The 16,413-nt window shown below is 39.7% G+C and overlaps 1 protein-coding gene across 1 annotated transcript in view; it reads right to left on the bottom strand.

The window, feature by feature from the left end:
- CNTNAP4 (contactin associated protein family member 4) overlaps positions 1 to 16,413 on the bottom strand; it is a 466,116-nt gene that overhangs the window by 24,312 nt on the left and 425,391 nt on the right. The window contains exons 18-20 of the mRNA XM_061626204.1: positions 11,145 to 11,384; positions 7,829 to 8,053; positions 3,982 to 4,115 (exon numbers count right to left, since the gene is read on the bottom strand). Of these exons, the coding sequence (XP_061482188.1) occupies positions 3,982 to 4,115; positions 7,829 to 8,053; positions 11,145 to 11,384 (599 nt within the window). The remainder of the gene's footprint in view (positions 1 to 3,981; positions 4,116 to 7,828; positions 8,054 to 11,144; positions 11,385 to 16,413) is intronic.

The following is a 16,413-nucleotide window of genomic DNA, read 5'->3' as shown; positions in this document are numbered from 1 at the left end:
TGTCCATGAATGAAGGGGGATTCCTCTTCTAAGATGGTGATGCCATTTTCAGTTTTTATTTTATTTTTTAAAAATAGTATTGCCTAATTTGCACTGGGGTGGCTTTTTGTCAAATATTTCTAATTTATTAATATAACTGATAAAGCAATTAAAAGGTTGCAGCCCTACTTTTCACTTTCACTGGATTTTGTTTTAAAAAATGGTGAATGAAATTTGCACATTCATTTACCCACATGAACATTCACACCCTTTGAAAAGAAAAGCTGTCCTTCCCAGCCATACTTTATCATTTCAGGAGCATTTTCTTTAAACAATTTATTTTTCTTGGAATAGTGTGAACATTTCATTCGTAAGGATTTTCAAGTACATTTTCTTATATGCTTCCCTAAAATTTCCAAAGTTTTCTGCAAAGCAGAATAACCAATCAAGCAGAGGTTTCCTGCTGTATCTGTGGATAAGTGACAGTCTAGGTCTGCATACTCCTAAATAAGATAGGTAGGCAGGCTCACAACAGTGATTTGTTCAGAATTACTGTGGTGAGGGGAATCTCCACCAAGGTCAGGTATTTAATATTCTTTCTTCATTATTTTCAAAACTTTTTTGTCCTATTTTTTTCAACCCTGCCTAAAAACACATCTTTTCACCCAGGCTTTTGCACAGGATCTGAATAACAGTGTAATCCAAACCCAAGAGCTGCCAGGATGAGAGTTTGAATTTGACAGATATTGGGCTTTTCCAGTTGAACTTGGGCTACCAGTGTAAGTCTCTTACCCTGGCTCAGCTGGGGCTCAGCTGGTGGAACTTAAGCTGGCCTAATTTATGCCAGTGTAAATCCCCCAAAAGGGGTGTTCCAAGGGCACCCAGTGCTTTTTTTGGTAAATAATGAGGAGCTGGAATTCATACCTTGATAAAAGTGGCATGAGAGCCAGCACAAACTAGTTGCTATGAACAACAAAAAGAGAGGTACTGGCGAGTACCATCACAAAAAAGTACTTCTTACACCTGTTCTAAACCCATTTTAGCTCAGTCATGTGACCTAGCAACCTGGTGGAACTTAGCTGGCAAAAGTGTGGTGTAATTCAAATTCTTCCAAATTCTTCCTGAGCACAGTCTGGAATAAGGGTTGCTTACATAGGAGTAATTTACACCAGCATAAGTTGCACTGGCTTTTATAGTTAGGATTGCTCTGTAAATGTTCCACTGGCTGCTAGTGTTGGTCTAATGAAATTTTATTATCAGTAGTGGATTGTATGGTGGGGTGGTGCTGCTCACCTGACCTTTAGTCAGTTGCATCACTGCTGCTTACCAGGAAGTACAGGGGAAAGAAGAGGCAGCAGTGAGGTTTGTATAGTGCAAATGCACAAGGAGGAGTGCTGGACTGACAGGAGCACTGGCCTTGCCACCACCTGGCCCCTCCCTTCTACCTCTTGGTAAGTAGCAGTGATGTGTCAGGTAAACAATGCCACTCCACCTTGCCATCCACTGTATTTTAGTTTTTATCTCAGTTATTTAAAAAATGATTGTTTGGTTTTTATAGTGTGTTATGATGAAGAGGATCAATGGGAATGATTAAGTGTGGAATTATACAGCCACAAGAGTGGCTGTATACTATAGCCAGCATGGATTTTTCACATTCTGCAATGTTAAATTGAAAATACCCCCATGCCATTCTGCTGCTTTCCATAAGCTCATTTCAAAACAAAACCTTACAAAACCACTCACCATTTGCTCAGAGGCACAAATTCTTCCAAGCTACACAGGAAGTGGATTGGACTGGGAAAGACCAACCCAAATGGTGTTTGCATTTTGACAAATTTGTAGGGCAGTACAATATCTCAGAGAGGAGGTCAGGTCTCCTGCTCCCCTGGTGCATTCACTATAGCTGCCCAATTTCCCTGCTTTTTAAAGTTTGATAGAAATATCTGTGGGCTATAGGTACGTTCTTAAACTGCACAGGGTTTTTTGCCTATTAGTGAATTTCCCTGCTTTTTAATCTGGGAGGTAAGAAATGGGATCCTGTCCAAGTTTGCTGAGAATGGATTGATCATTTTCATGCTTATTGAGTTCAGTGGGATTTATTCCCCTGCAATCATGCTTAGGATAGGGGAAACTGACCACAGGGGATGAGGGGAGGAAACACAGAGGGGAGCACTGGGATGGGAGCAGGCAGGACGGGGAGTGGAGAAGGACAGGTTTGATCATTTGGATGTTTATTGAATTCAGTGCGATTTACTCCTGTGCAATCATGCTTAGGATAGGTAAAACTGACCAGGGAGGAGGGAGGGAGGGCTGGAGTGGGCAGGGGAGGAGGAAGAAGGAAGAGGGGAGGGGAGGAGGAAGGTAGAGGAGAGGAGAAGGAGGGAAAAAGCAAGTATGATCTTAAACTTTGCGGTTTAAGAACATAGCTATAGCCCACAGATATTTTTTATCATACTTTAAAAAACAGGGAAATTGGGCAGCTATAGTGAATGCACCAGGGGAGCAAGAGACCTGACCTCCTCTCTGAAATATTGGACTGCCCTACACATTTGTCAAAATGCAAACACCATTTGGGTTAGTCTTTCACAGTCCAATCTACTTGCTGTGTAGCTTGGAAGAATTTGGTAACATATGCCTCTGAGCATATGGTGAGTAGTGGCAACACCTGCAATCAGCCCAAATAATAGAAAGAAGACATGTGCTGTGCTGATGTTGTTTTAACAGGGATGAAGCAACATTATTAAGACAGTTGATATAGTTCAGATGGTCACTTTAAATATGTCTGATTTACTTTGCAATTTTAGTGTTTCCTATAGGAAGTCATTTTCTTTCGTTTCTATTTCTGTGAATATGTGAAGTAGAGCAACATTTGCACTAAAAAAACTCCAAACATAATTGTGGAATAATGGCACTGACTTCTGCAAAATAGTCTCCAGTGGACCTCAGGAGTGTCTCAATTTGCACAAGATAAAACTGTGGGAGGAGAAATATATTCTAGCAATATTCTAGGTGTGCTCTATGTTCTTAATTGACCGTGCCCACCTTGCCTTAAATGAAATGGTTTAAAGATAGCAGGCTGAAAACATGCATCCTCTTTTTTCCAACAGCTAAGAGTCATTACTGAAGTAGCAACGTATTGTAATCAGTCTGATTTTACATCAAACTGCAGTTTCAGATTCAACTGTTAATGCACCCAAAATAGAAATAGAACATAACCTCCAATTTGAAATACAAAAGGCTGTCTTCACCATCATATAACATTGACCAATAAAAAGGCTTTGAAATTAATAAAATTAATTTGACACAGATTTCTAGGGTGAATAATGAGGGAAATAAAATTTTCTAGATTAGATTCTCTGTAGAAACATTAGTAACACAGGAAAGAAGCAATGTAAGAAGAATACCAACAAACATACAAAAATATAATTCTCTATCTTTGGAGATGGCAGGTGTTGCCACCACTCACCATATGCTCAGAGGCATATGTTACCAAATTCTTGCAAGCTACACAGCAAGTGGATTGGACTGTGAAAGACCAACCCAAATTGTGTTTGCATTCTGACAAATTTGTAGGGCAGTCCAATATCTCAGAGAGGAGTTCAGGTCTCCTGCTCCCCTGGTGCATTCACTATAGCTGCCCAATTTCCCTGCTTTTTAAAGTTTGATAGAAATATCTGTGGGCTATAGGTACGTTCTTAAACCGCAAGATTTTTTTGCCTGTTAGTGAATTAGTTTAAAGGGTTTAGTGTAAAAGTTTAATAACATGGCCCTTAGTTCAACCTAGCTGTTTGTGTCTGTCTTTATTTCAACTCTCAGCCACAATCTCTCTGCACAGATATTCTCTGCACAGATATTCTCTGCTATGTTTTGCTTTGAGCACTTAGCATGTACACACAAACACACTAATTTATGCAGGGTTACATGCTATATTCTATTTATTTTATTTTGCTTTGGGGCTTGTCCTCTTTGATGACAAACTTTTTTTTTCTTTTTTGGCATTACCTCCACAAATAGCTTGTCTTCCTCTCTGTTAATCTTCACATGGTGAAGCTGCCCATCAGCCATGCTCTTGAAATTGATGCTAAACATGTCAGGATCTTGATGGCTCTTTAGCTTGTATCTGATCTGTAAACTTCCTGAAGGAATTAAGAAAATGATATTTTAGTTTCATGAATGGTATACACAAAACACCTAGTTTCCCGTTTTCAGAAATGCATTTTAAAAATAATTGTGGAAGGGCATTTTATTTACTTACCTAGAGAATATTTTAAATAACAAGGGGATAGAGAAAATAAAAAGGTGGATGTTTAACCATGTAGTGTCCATCTTTATACATAATAGGTTGCATCCAATGCTAGTTCTACTCAGAGTAGACTTATTGAAATTAATAGATATGACTAACTTGATTCTATTAATTTTAGTGAATCTCCTCTGAATATAACTAAGGTAGATACAACACATAATTATCAGTTTACTATCAGTGTTCATTTATAAGTGCCAACAATCTTCTCCAAAACAGTGTAAAAGCCTGCAAATGCAGCGTAATTTTAAAAATTCAAAAGAAACCCATGCCAACAGGCTGATATTTATAAATATTGATCTCTTTTTACTTATATAATGATGATTCTTCAAGAGTAAAGGTATACACTTAATGTATTTGAAGTAATCTTCCTGAATTCTATATCTTACAGTGCCATGACCAGGGCTGGCACCAGATTGCAGTGGGTTCTTGGGCACCAGCCTGCAGCAAGCCCTTGAAGGCAGCAGTGGCATCAGCAGTGACACAGCATCACTACTGCCTCTGGGGACATAAATAGGCCTGGTCGCCTTAGCACGTTCTTCGCACATGCGTGCCATCACCTAAAATGGTGGCAGGGTGTGTTGATACCCTCGCTATCATCTTGGGTAATGGCAAGCATGCTCATATGCTGATGTGGCAATGCAGGAAGTGGCATGGATAACCTGTACCGGCAGTGAGGGGATTGTACCTGGAAGGGTGACTCCTGCTCTGCACCAGCATTGGGTCACAAGGTGCACTTTCTGTGACCCGATGCTAGTGAGGATCATTGAGCAGGAGCTACACCCGTCCAGCCCCAGACTCAAGGCCCCCTTTCAGCCACAGGGGGCCTTGGCCAGTCCTCAACCTGGCCGCCCACTGGTGCTGGGACTGGTCATGACCCAGAGTCCCATGTTTGCAAGAGGCATTATTGTTGTCTATGGTTTTGGAACACACACACAGGAGTCTTCTTTTGCCATAGCTGTGAAAAGTAAAGGCCCCTGCTTGTGTTTTGATATTCTATAGTACACGACAATGGAACCTTTTGCATATATGGGACATATATCATAGGATATGATAGATTTCAGAAGACCACTTTAAATCTATTGAACATATTTTTGCCTTTATTTTTGGGGGAGAAACCCACTAATATACCAATGCCAGTCAAAAGGGTAATTAATGTCAGGCAGACAGATGATAACCAATGAACTCTAAGGAAGTCATGTGATTAATTAGCAGTGGCAGAGAGCCGAGTGTTACTTAATGGGACAGAGGGGGCGAGGTGGTGCGATCAGCACAATACAAATGCACTGCTGGAGCCAATCTGGTGCTCCCACTGCTGCATTTGAATCACATAGACCTCACCACTTCCTTGTCCCTCCCCCTCTCCATCCCAGCATGCAGCAGAGATATGGGCAACAAAAGGTCAGGTAGTTGCTTCCACCCCTACTGCTAATAAGTTATATTTGTAGCATAATAAATAGATTATATATGTGTTTAATTTGGTCCACAGTAGCAATGTGCTCGAATTTTGCAAAATTCAAATTTGACATCGGATTTCCTACTTATTCCCTTTTTTTGTCCTCATGGTTCAGATTTTCTTCTAGAAGTTTTCCGCAGCTGAAGTGGATTTTTTTTTAAAAAATGATATTTTTAGGAAAATATTGATATTTTAAAAAATCTATGAAAAAATGATATTTTTGCAGAAAAAAACCCGAATCAGTACTGGAAGGAAGTACGATGGAGCAAAAATCGAACTGGCACCAAAATGCGGATGCCATCCATAGTCAACAGTAAATTTGATATGCATTGCCAAATACCCTTTTTGAAGGGAGGTGACCCTTTTATATAATATCATTATGATATCAGCAGCTTTATTTTCAGTTCTATTCCTAATGATCCCTAGCTTGGATTTTGGCTTTTTCACTGATGCTCCATATTGGGTTGACATTTTCATTGAGCTATCCACTATGACCCCAAGGTCTCAGTCCTGGTCAGTCACTGCCACTTCACCCTCCATGAGTTTATATATGACATGTAATAGGAAAGAAGTCAAGGTTCACACATTGGAGGCGAGGGTGGAGGGGACACTTTATCCATGCCTGTGTAATCACCCACAAACCTATTGCCATGTGGTAAAAAATTGGACTAGATTGTGACTATACTTGAGGGTGAAATGATGAAACTTTGAGCAGGCCTGCTTCCCTAGACATTGGCAAGTAACAAAGCTCAAATGGGAGATAGCAATCCCTAATGTTTTGGGGGCCTTTGACATGAAGCTGATTTTCCATTATCTTTATTTGTGGTCTAATATACACATTTGTGCATGGAAGCCAGGTTTTAGGGTGTCGGGCATGCTGACCTCAGTGCCCCACCGGTGGCACTGTGGGACCCTCCTGATGGTAATCACACCCTGCCACTTGCTAGTTAGCAGAAAGTCTGCCTGCTTAACCACCCATGATAGGGGTGTTGAGCAGACCCACTGTGAGTCCAGATGTCTCCCAACTCCCAGTCACAACCCAGCTGTTACATTAACAATGGTGGTAGCAGCGGGCCAGTGGCAGTGGTCTCTGCCAGGGCTGCAGCATTTGGCCAAGTATGCCATCTGCTGGTGTAAATCTTGGTTGGACACAAGGATTAGCTGCCAGACACACGCATTATTTATCTGCCTTGCTCCTGAAAGTTACTGGTGCAGGCACCTGCTTGTCATCAATATGCAGGTCTTTGTACTCAAGTGCAGACATGAATGTAGGAAGAAACTGAGGAGCCATTCTTCTCAGGCTCACTGTCCTTCTAGTTAAATGAAAGTGTTAAGTATCTCTCAGAGATGTTCTGAAAGCAAACAAGATAAGGATTGGGGGAGAGTGTACTAGGGATGGGGTCCTCCTTTTAATTCCAATCCAGTTGCATACCATCAAGCTGTTTCCACTAACTTCCACTTCTATCCAATTTGAGTTGGGTGGGGGAGGTGAGAGATAGCAAATGAGATGAGTGAAAGGAACAAGATAGAAGGACATTGGATGGGTTAATATCATAGAGAGATTACACTGCAAACCTAGAATGTCTCACTCACAAAGAGATTATGGAGATTTTCTAGCTTCCATTTAATCTCTCTTAATCCATTAAATACTGACAGACAGTTGGTGATTTGTTTTCCTAGCAGAGATAGAGAGGCTACGCTTGGCTCGGTCCAATCCATCACCCCTTGGGGCTTGGAGCTTGGATTATTCAAGTGGAGGGGAGGGTGACAGAGAGAGAGAGGGAGAGAGAGAAAGAAAGAGAGAGAGAGAGAGAAAGTGAGAAACCTACATAAATTATTGCTGTGCTGTGCTGTGCTGTGCGATGGGTGAGAATTCTGAGTGTTTTTTTTTTTTTTAATTTGGTGTCAGAAGAAAGCTGCTGAAGTCCGGAGCACATTCTGGAAAAATGAAGAATATGTAAACTTTGGCAAAATCTGATTATAAATCCTAATGCTGTGGAATTCTCACCCTTCTCTAAGGTATGCTAATTAAAAAGTTTTTTAAAATTAAAATTCATGGTTATTTGCCAAACCATTAGAAATGATGTACTTACCATTCTTGGCAAGAATAACTGAAAGATAATCTTTATAGAAGGAGTTTACATAAAGAAGTAAGCTTGGGATCCGTATTGTTCGAAAGGCAAAAGTGATTGCTTCTCTGGTCAGTGTCATATCAGGATGGAAAGATGCAGCATGAGAACTGGAGTTCTTAGCCAGACTGTAAGATTCTTGAAAGCTGTACACAACGGAAGAACCAGCTCCAAAATATGCAGAGATCTCTGAAACAATGTGCAATTTTGTTTTGTTTTGTTAGTATAATCCTGAAATAAATGAAGTTGTCATTGTTTCTTTCTTTTAATTAATTATATTTCCAAGAGAAAGAAAAATTAGAAGTGCAGTTCTGCACAGTAGTTGGGAACATTAGCCATGATTGTCTGGGCCTATTCTTAGCAGCTAGTTAGCATAAAGTGGGGATATGACAATTCCTACCCCCACTTAATTTCTAGTTCCATCAAGTAGTGACAAGGTGGCTGAGAATTCAGCTTTTGGCACACCATCATAAATATAACTTTTGGAGTTCTTTGATAAGTCAAAAACCAAGAAACACATGTTGAATCTAGTTGTATTTCCCAAAAACCAAATTCATGTCTCTAACTGCATTTCTCAAAAACAAATTTAAGCATTCCTCTCCATGCATTTACCCTAAGCATAGAGGGGAGAGTGGGACCATGCCTAGTGGCCTGCTCCTGATATTGCATGCCCTCAGTCCTCCACGTGCTGTTCATATGTTTGACACGACATCTGTAGAAGGTAGCCTACACATGTACAATGGTATGCACAAAGGTTTTTCATGTGATCCAGAACCCCAGTCACACAAGGTTCCATATTGTGTGGGGAGACTAGGCACATACTCTGCTGGAACATAACAGATATTACACTGAATAGGTGGATACTTAGGGGTGGGCACATTTGTGGTCTTACTCTTCCATGCATTTCAGTAAGTATGTGGAAGGAATGCTTGATTAGGGCTAAAGTAATTTCTTGTTGTAAGGAGAATAATGGTTTGTTAACTATGCATTCCTATTCACATTTCATTATTGATATCTATTGATTTACATTACTTTATAGTTAGATTAAAACATTGCAAATAATGGTAACCTCTTCACACCTGACCTCTTCAAATTTAAACAAAATGGTGAACAAATTTGAGATTAATATTGGTCAACTTTAAATATTATTTATTAAATTTATATCCTGCCCTTACTCTCAGTAGGAGCCGAGGATGGCAAACAAAAAACAGTCTAAAACATCATAAAAACAGACAATAAAGAGTTTAAAAACATGTTAAAACAAAACATCTTTAAAAATATTGTTTTTTAAAAAAGCTTTAGAAACATTTTAAAAGCAATTCCAAAACAGACACAGACTGGGATAAGGTCTCTACTCAAAACATAATTGGAGGCAGATTTGACCATTGTAAATTCTGTTTCAAACTGCGGATAAAACATACAAAGGAATGGCATTTTGAATTAAATCTGTCCTTTGTGTATTGACTTGAATGTAGGAAACTGACAATATACAAATAGTATTACAGTACAATCCTATACACATCTATTCAGAATTGGGGGTTGGACTCAATGGCCTTACAGGCTCTTTCAAATTCTCTCATTCTATGATTCTATGATCAAATTCTTTTGTTCAATGTGCCTTTCTTCTAGATAAACAGATATACAAGCCTTAAAGTGTTAACTTAATGGACGCTACAGTCCTTAAATTATTTGTTAAATCTCACATGTATGTATTAAATTCCTCCAGAGTAATCATTTGCAGACTGCAAGTTAACTTTCTTTACATTTGTGGCCTGAAGTAAATAGCACTAGAGTTGCTTCACATAGGGAAGTCTGATTCTGCTCATTATTTTAAATGTTAGTTAATTTAAAAAGTGTACACTGTAAACAACCTCCTGCAATACTCTAAAATAAGCTTATCTGAAGTTTAAGAAAACTGACTGCCACATTCATAGTTACATATACCGTTGTGCCAAAAGTTTCTCCTGTTTTCTTCAACCATTCTGCATCAATTATTGATTAAAATGCATTACATTTAGAAGTTATCAACGGGAAGAGAAAATTTGAGTGAAATGCTCGTGGGTGAGGTGCAGGAATTTTTTATGTATTTACCTTACTTTTGAGATAGAGGACAGGTGTTGTTAGGGGCCCTTTCTTTCATTCTACATCTCAACATTGGTCTGCACTCCGCAGCCTTCCTGAGTGAACATACTTCAATTAAAGCCCAGGGAAAGCAATATCATGAGATAATTCTTCCAAGGGGATTTTTCAGATCAGGAAGTGTGGCAGCCAGGAAGGTTGCAGAGAGCTGGATCAAAAAATACACACACCACGCTTGGCCACTTTGCAATGAAAAAGGTAAGCTCAGAAACAAGCATTGACAGGCATTCTTTTTCAAACTCTAAAGAAATTCTCAAGTGCCCTGAGAATGATGCAGCATTATTTTCTTTCACAGAAGAAAACTTTTGAGAAACTGGAGGACAGATTTCAGCACAGCACTTGTTATTGATGCAAGGTAAACAAACAACAGACAGACTATTATTTGGAGTGTATGGGCACAACTTTTTCAAATGGGTGTCTAACCCATGCTCCAGATCCAGCCAACTAGCCCACACAGCTTTATCTCTCTAGCCAATCAGGAGATAAAATCTCTCTATCTGTTCTTTAGAAATCCTTTGTAAAGAGCAGGCAGAGGGATCTCAGCACTAAGATGACTGCTTTTTGAAAGAATAAAAGGCAGCATTTTCACCCACCCTACGTCAGCACTGGAGGTGGGGAGAAATGGGGCTCTTTACTTTGCAAGGAATGTTCTGTGCAAAGTAATAGGCAGTGTTTCCATCCACACTCAACTCAGCGTTGGAGTAGGCAGGGTTGGAAATGCTGATTATGTCTGTGTGTCTCCATTTGTGTGTGAGAGTGTACATATGTGTGCATGTCTGATGAGCATATTGCTATATTTGTATGTTTGTGTGTGCCGTATGTGTGGTGAATGAGCATGTTTGTGAGTGTATGTGGTTTGTATACAGTGCTATACAGGCAGAGTGTGTGCGCGTCTCTGTGTGTATGTATATTGCACACATACATTGGCCATGCCCACCACTGGCATGTAGCCTTTGCAGTAGTGGCTGACCATCAATGTGATACTTGAGCCAAAAAATTAACCAACCCTCCTATAAAAATATAAATAAAGCCATAAATTAGTAATGATTTTAAAAAACTGAAATAAATCATAAGACTAAGTACTGATTTTTTTTTAGTTTGACTGAAATTTTTACAAAATAAATGTACAATTCATGCTTGCCTTTCTTACAGAATGGCCCCATGTAAGCAGAGAAAGTGCAGTCACAAGAGAATCCGTTGTATTTCTCTTTGCATTTTCCTCCATTATGACATAAGTTACCATAGCTGCTACAATGTCCAGGGCAACCTGGTTTTACACCTGGGGTTATTTTTGCTCTTTCTTCCAGGTCAAGTGCTCCTCCATTTAATTGTAAAGAACGAATACACCCCAGAAATCCTTTCTGCCTGGATGCTGTCCCACCTGCAAAGGAAATAAATTCATTTAAGGCTTAAGAAATTGAAGTGACTTGATGTGGTAATGACCTCCATATATTTTAGAACTTCAAACATTTCATTCTGGCACATGAGCATATCTGAAAATATTTACAAATGACTGCTGCTTCAATGCACATTCTGAAAGTTTATTTGGCTCTTGTCAAATAATTACAATAAATCCCTAAAGCAGTCTATGAAAGACAATATTTCTGAACAGTAAAGATAGCATTTGAATGATCTTAGAACAACAGAATATATAAATGTTAGAAACAAACAAAACAATAGCACACTTATCTCTTATTTACTATTCCCTTCTCTGGATTTCATACTATGTCCTTGACTTCATTATGTGTGTTTCTAAAGATTTTTGTAAGTACCAACTGCTTATCTAAATATATTGCCTCAGCCTAAGCTACCTCACAAGGTTGTGACAAAGATAAATGGGGGGAGGGAATGGCAATGGGCATGGCATTCACAAATCAAAAATAAATCTGGGGAGGGGGTCCCACACAAGTAATAAGATGTCTGACAGAATGTTAACAGGTGAAGCTTTCCCCATAATTGTATTTTCATACAAAAAAGGCTTACTCCATTTAATTTCTACCTGCCTCACAGCTGTCCATAAGAGCCTGATCTCCTGCAATGCCACCCCTAAACCATGCAAAGAACTCAAGTAAAAAAAAAAAAAACCACCACAGAATTTGGGCTTTAAAAACAAAAATCTGTAACAGTATGAAATATGACATTCCTGGGCAAAAGGAAGTTATGAGACAGTAGACATAAAAATCCCCACACAAAGCCTTGACAAAGAGCAACAAAAATACTCTTGAGCACGAGCATTTTCACATTTTAAATTTTTACTCATCATTGTTTTTGCTTATTTATTGCCTTGGGTCAGTCCCTAACTCTCAGCCTAACCTACCTCACAGGGCTGTTGTGTAGATACAGAAGGCAGAATTAAAATGGGGGAAAAAGGAAACTAAGGCTGCCATTCAATATGTCTACTCAGAAATAAGCTTTATTGGGTTCAATGGGACTTACTCCCACATAAGTGTGTACACCATGCACACTTGCCTGGGAGTAAGTCCCATTAAACCCAATGGGACTTACTTCTGAGTAGACAAGTACTGGATTGCAGGTTAGTCCTTGTATTGCATGCATCAAATTTTACTTGCCTTAACCAGATTGATGCATCTTTGTACTATAAGGCCTGCTCAGCTTGCCATAGCTGCACAAGCCAGCCTCTTCCTTGTCCGCAACTGCCAGCTGGGGGCCAACTGGGCTCCTTGGGACTATGCAGATTGCCTTGGGCTGCACAGGTGGCAGGGCATGTAACCCCTACACCACTCACTGTGGGGTGATCTTTAGCTGGCCCTTTACATCCAGGAGACACGAGCAGGGATTTGAACTCATAGACTCTGGACTCCCAGCCAGGCTCTCCTCCCCACTGTGCTATACCAGCTATATAAACATTGTATAAAGGGGATCCTAAATAAATATTTAGCTTGAAATATCCTGCCCTCTCTTTTAGGGGCCCTAATCTTCACAAGGAATATAGAAGAGCTAAATAAGGGACAGGAACATGAACTAACTCATTTTTTTTAAAAAAAAGGAAGCTTATATTACCATCATGCTGCAGCAGGTTCCATTTTAGAAGAGGCATTTCCTCTTGTCCATGAATGAAGGGGGATTCCTCTTCTAAGATGGTGATGCCATTTTCAGTTTTTATTTTATTTTTTAAAAATAGTATTGCCTAATTTGCACTGGGGTGGCTTTTTGTCAAATATTTCTAATTTATTAATATAACTGATAAAGCAATTAAAAGGTTGCAGCCCTACTTTTCACTTTCACTGGATTTTGTTTTAAAAAATGGTGAATGAAATTTGCACATTCATTTACCCACATGAACATTCACACCCTTTGAAAAGAAAAGCTGTCCTTCCCAGCCATACTTTATCATTTCAGGAGCATTTTCTTTAAACAATTTATTTTTCTTGGAATAGTGTGAACATTTCATTCGTAAGGATTTTCAAGTACATTTTCTTATATGCTTCCCTAAAATTTCCAAAGTTTTCTGCAAAGCAGAATAACCAATCAAGCAGAGGTTTCCTGCTGTATCTGTGGATAAGTGACAGTCTAGGTCTGCATACTCCTAAATAAGATAGGTAGGCAGGCTCACAACAGTGATTTGTTCAGAATTACTGTGGTGAGGGGAATCTCCACCAAGGTCAGGTATTTAATATTCTTTCTTCATTATTTTCAAAACTTTTTTGTCCTATTTTTTTCAACCCTGCCTAAAAACACATCTTTTCACCCAGGCTTTTGCACAGGATCTGAATAACAGTGTAATAAAAGTGTACACCATGCACACTTGCCTGGGAGTAAGTCCCATTAAACCCAATGGGACTTACTTCTGAGTAGACAAGTACTGGATTGCAGGTTAGTCCTTGTATTGCATGCATCAAATTTTACTTGCCTTAACCAGATTGATGCATCTTTGTACTATAAAGGGTCATATTTCTCTCTCCCCCCTGCAAATGGGAGTAAGCTCCATTAAACATAAAGAGATTTACTTCTGAGTAGACTTGTATATATTGTACTGTAAGTCGGCTATACAATCATTTTTAACAAGTGCCTGGACAAGTGCCTGTTTGAAATTCTTTGCATTTGCCATGGGGAGGAGGATTTGCACAGAAGAGCTTCTAGGGAATATCTTCCTCACAAGAAAGGAAGGGCAGGAAAGAAAACTGGAAACAGCAGCTCTTTAGGACCCTGGCTGCTTGCTGCTGCAACTTCTGCCTGCCCCTCGCTCACCCCGAAGCCGTGGCTTTTAGCTCGTGTCTTTCTCCACTGGTAAGAGAGGAGAGGTGGAGAGGGAGGCAGAAGCCACCTTGAGCTTTGCGGGGGGGCCCACATCATAGTCTCTCACCTCCACAGCCAGTACTTCATGTCCATTTTTCTGCTGTCTCCTTGCCCTTCGGCTTTTTTCTCCCTCCACTCCTGTCCATTTATAAACAATTGTTTTCTCCACCCCATCTCACTCTCCACCTCCTCCCTCGTTGCCTCCTAAGCACCCATAGAGCACGAGGAAAGAGTGATGCTGCACAGAACCCAATTTGAAGCACATGATTTTTATCCACAAATCAGAGAAGCAGAAGACTTCCCCTGTTCCCCCTGAAGTAACACCCCAAAGTTACTCTGGAAGCGTTACAGTTACAGCTCAAAAGTAATGAAGTTACTACTTGTTCTATTACCAGCAAAATGTAATGATGTTACCCACTCGTTACTCAAAAAAGTAATAAATTACAAGTAACTCATTATTTGTAACTAGTTACTTCCAAGCTCTATGTTTAGATCACTTCACTATCATTACATCTCTCTCTCTCTCTCTCTGTAATCTCAGATTTAAGTAGCGTGATTAACAGGAAAACAAAATATTCTCTAACAGGAAACAACAAAATATTCTATAGCAGGAAATAACAGGAAAACAAAATATAATACTAAATTTCAGATGAAAATTAAATGTAAAAATACAATAAAAGTCCACAAAACAGCATGATTCGCAACTAAACAACTAACTGAAATAGAAGCAGCACACCTCCTTCCTCCACCCCCACAATAACCTTTCCCAAATACATTCTGAGCAATCTGCTACATAAGGGGTGTGGAACACCAGGGGGGGTCTAATTTGGCCTGCAAAGCCATTTTCCCCAAAGGCTACTTGATGGAATGTCATCTAATCAGCAGCAGGAGGAGGAGCTTCGATTCTGTGTAAGCAGCAAGTGCCTGATCCCAGGAAAGAACAGGGGCCTGCATCCAATGCAGCACAATTTAATCTTTTTAGGGATTCTGCTCAGGGAACAGGCATACACAGGCCAAAGAAAGCCTGTAAAATGCAGAAAGAAAAATGTTGGGCGCTTGGGAACTCTGTGCAAGGAATTTTGATAGATGGGCGGGGGAAACCACCTGTCAAACATGTGGCATCATAATGATGTCATGTGATTGACAGGTGGGCAGCCCCATCCATCTGTCAAATTTGGCTTGCAAGGCCAATCCTGATAAAGATCTGTTCTGTGGAACCAAAATGATTACCCACCCGTGTTCTACATACAAATTTCACTCTCAGGGATTCCCACCAACCATATAAATGACACAACTAATCTGCAACCAATGACTCAGTACCAGCCCTCTGCTGTCACCAGCCTTCTCATATGTGTTTCTTTCTCCGCACCTTTTCCAAAATTACCAAGCTCTAAGGGGTAGAGGTGGGGTAAACCAGCAAAAGCAAAGACTCTAAGTTCCCATACTTTCTGACCTTCTGCAGTGCAGGCTTCTGACATTTTTTATTTCTCATTAACCAGGTGGAATGACAAAGAAACAAAAACATTAGTTTCTGTCAGCAATAGAGACTCCAAGCCTCTAAAAAAAACTGGTCATACTCAAGAGGTTTCATCTAGACTTCCGTTTCCATAAATGAAAGTGCTCCTTCTGTTTGTGACATGTACTGAGATCCAGTGAAGATCTACTGGAGAAAAGTGCAAGCCAATTCCCCTTCCCCCCTAAGAAAACCATGGGAACTGTGGGCCCAGCCCAAGGAGAAAAAAAATACAGAGGCAACTTAATTAATGAAAGCTAGCTAAGTGCATCTGCATGCTATGATGTATAACAAATCACATAAAGGCAAAGGAGTTCGAGCAAGTATTTAAAATATATGAACATAATCTCAGATTCCATATGTTCATATGGTCTAATTCTCAAAGCAATATGCTATTAAATAAATGGCATTTTTAAATAAGAAAATCAGTCCTACATATATTTTATTAATAAAAAGGCCACACCTGCTTTAAGAAAGAAAAAAAAATCTAATCTTGATCTTCACCATAAACAGAGCTTGGAAAAGTTACTTTTTCGAACTACATCTCCCATCAGCCCGATCCAGTGGCCGTGCTGGGTGGGGCTGATGGGAGTTGTAGTTCAAAAAAGTAACTTTTCCAAGCTCTGACCATAAAGATGAC

The sequence above is a fragment of the Rhineura floridana genome, chromosome 1 (assembly GCF_030035675.1).
Source record: "Rhineura floridana isolate rRhiFlo1 chromosome 1, rRhiFlo1.hap2, whole genome shotgun sequence".
Classification (NCBI taxonomy): domain Eukaryota; kingdom Metazoa; phylum Chordata; class Lepidosauria; order Squamata; family Rhineuridae; genus Rhineura; species Rhineura floridana.
This window is presented reverse-complemented; position numbering and strand designations above follow the sequence as displayed.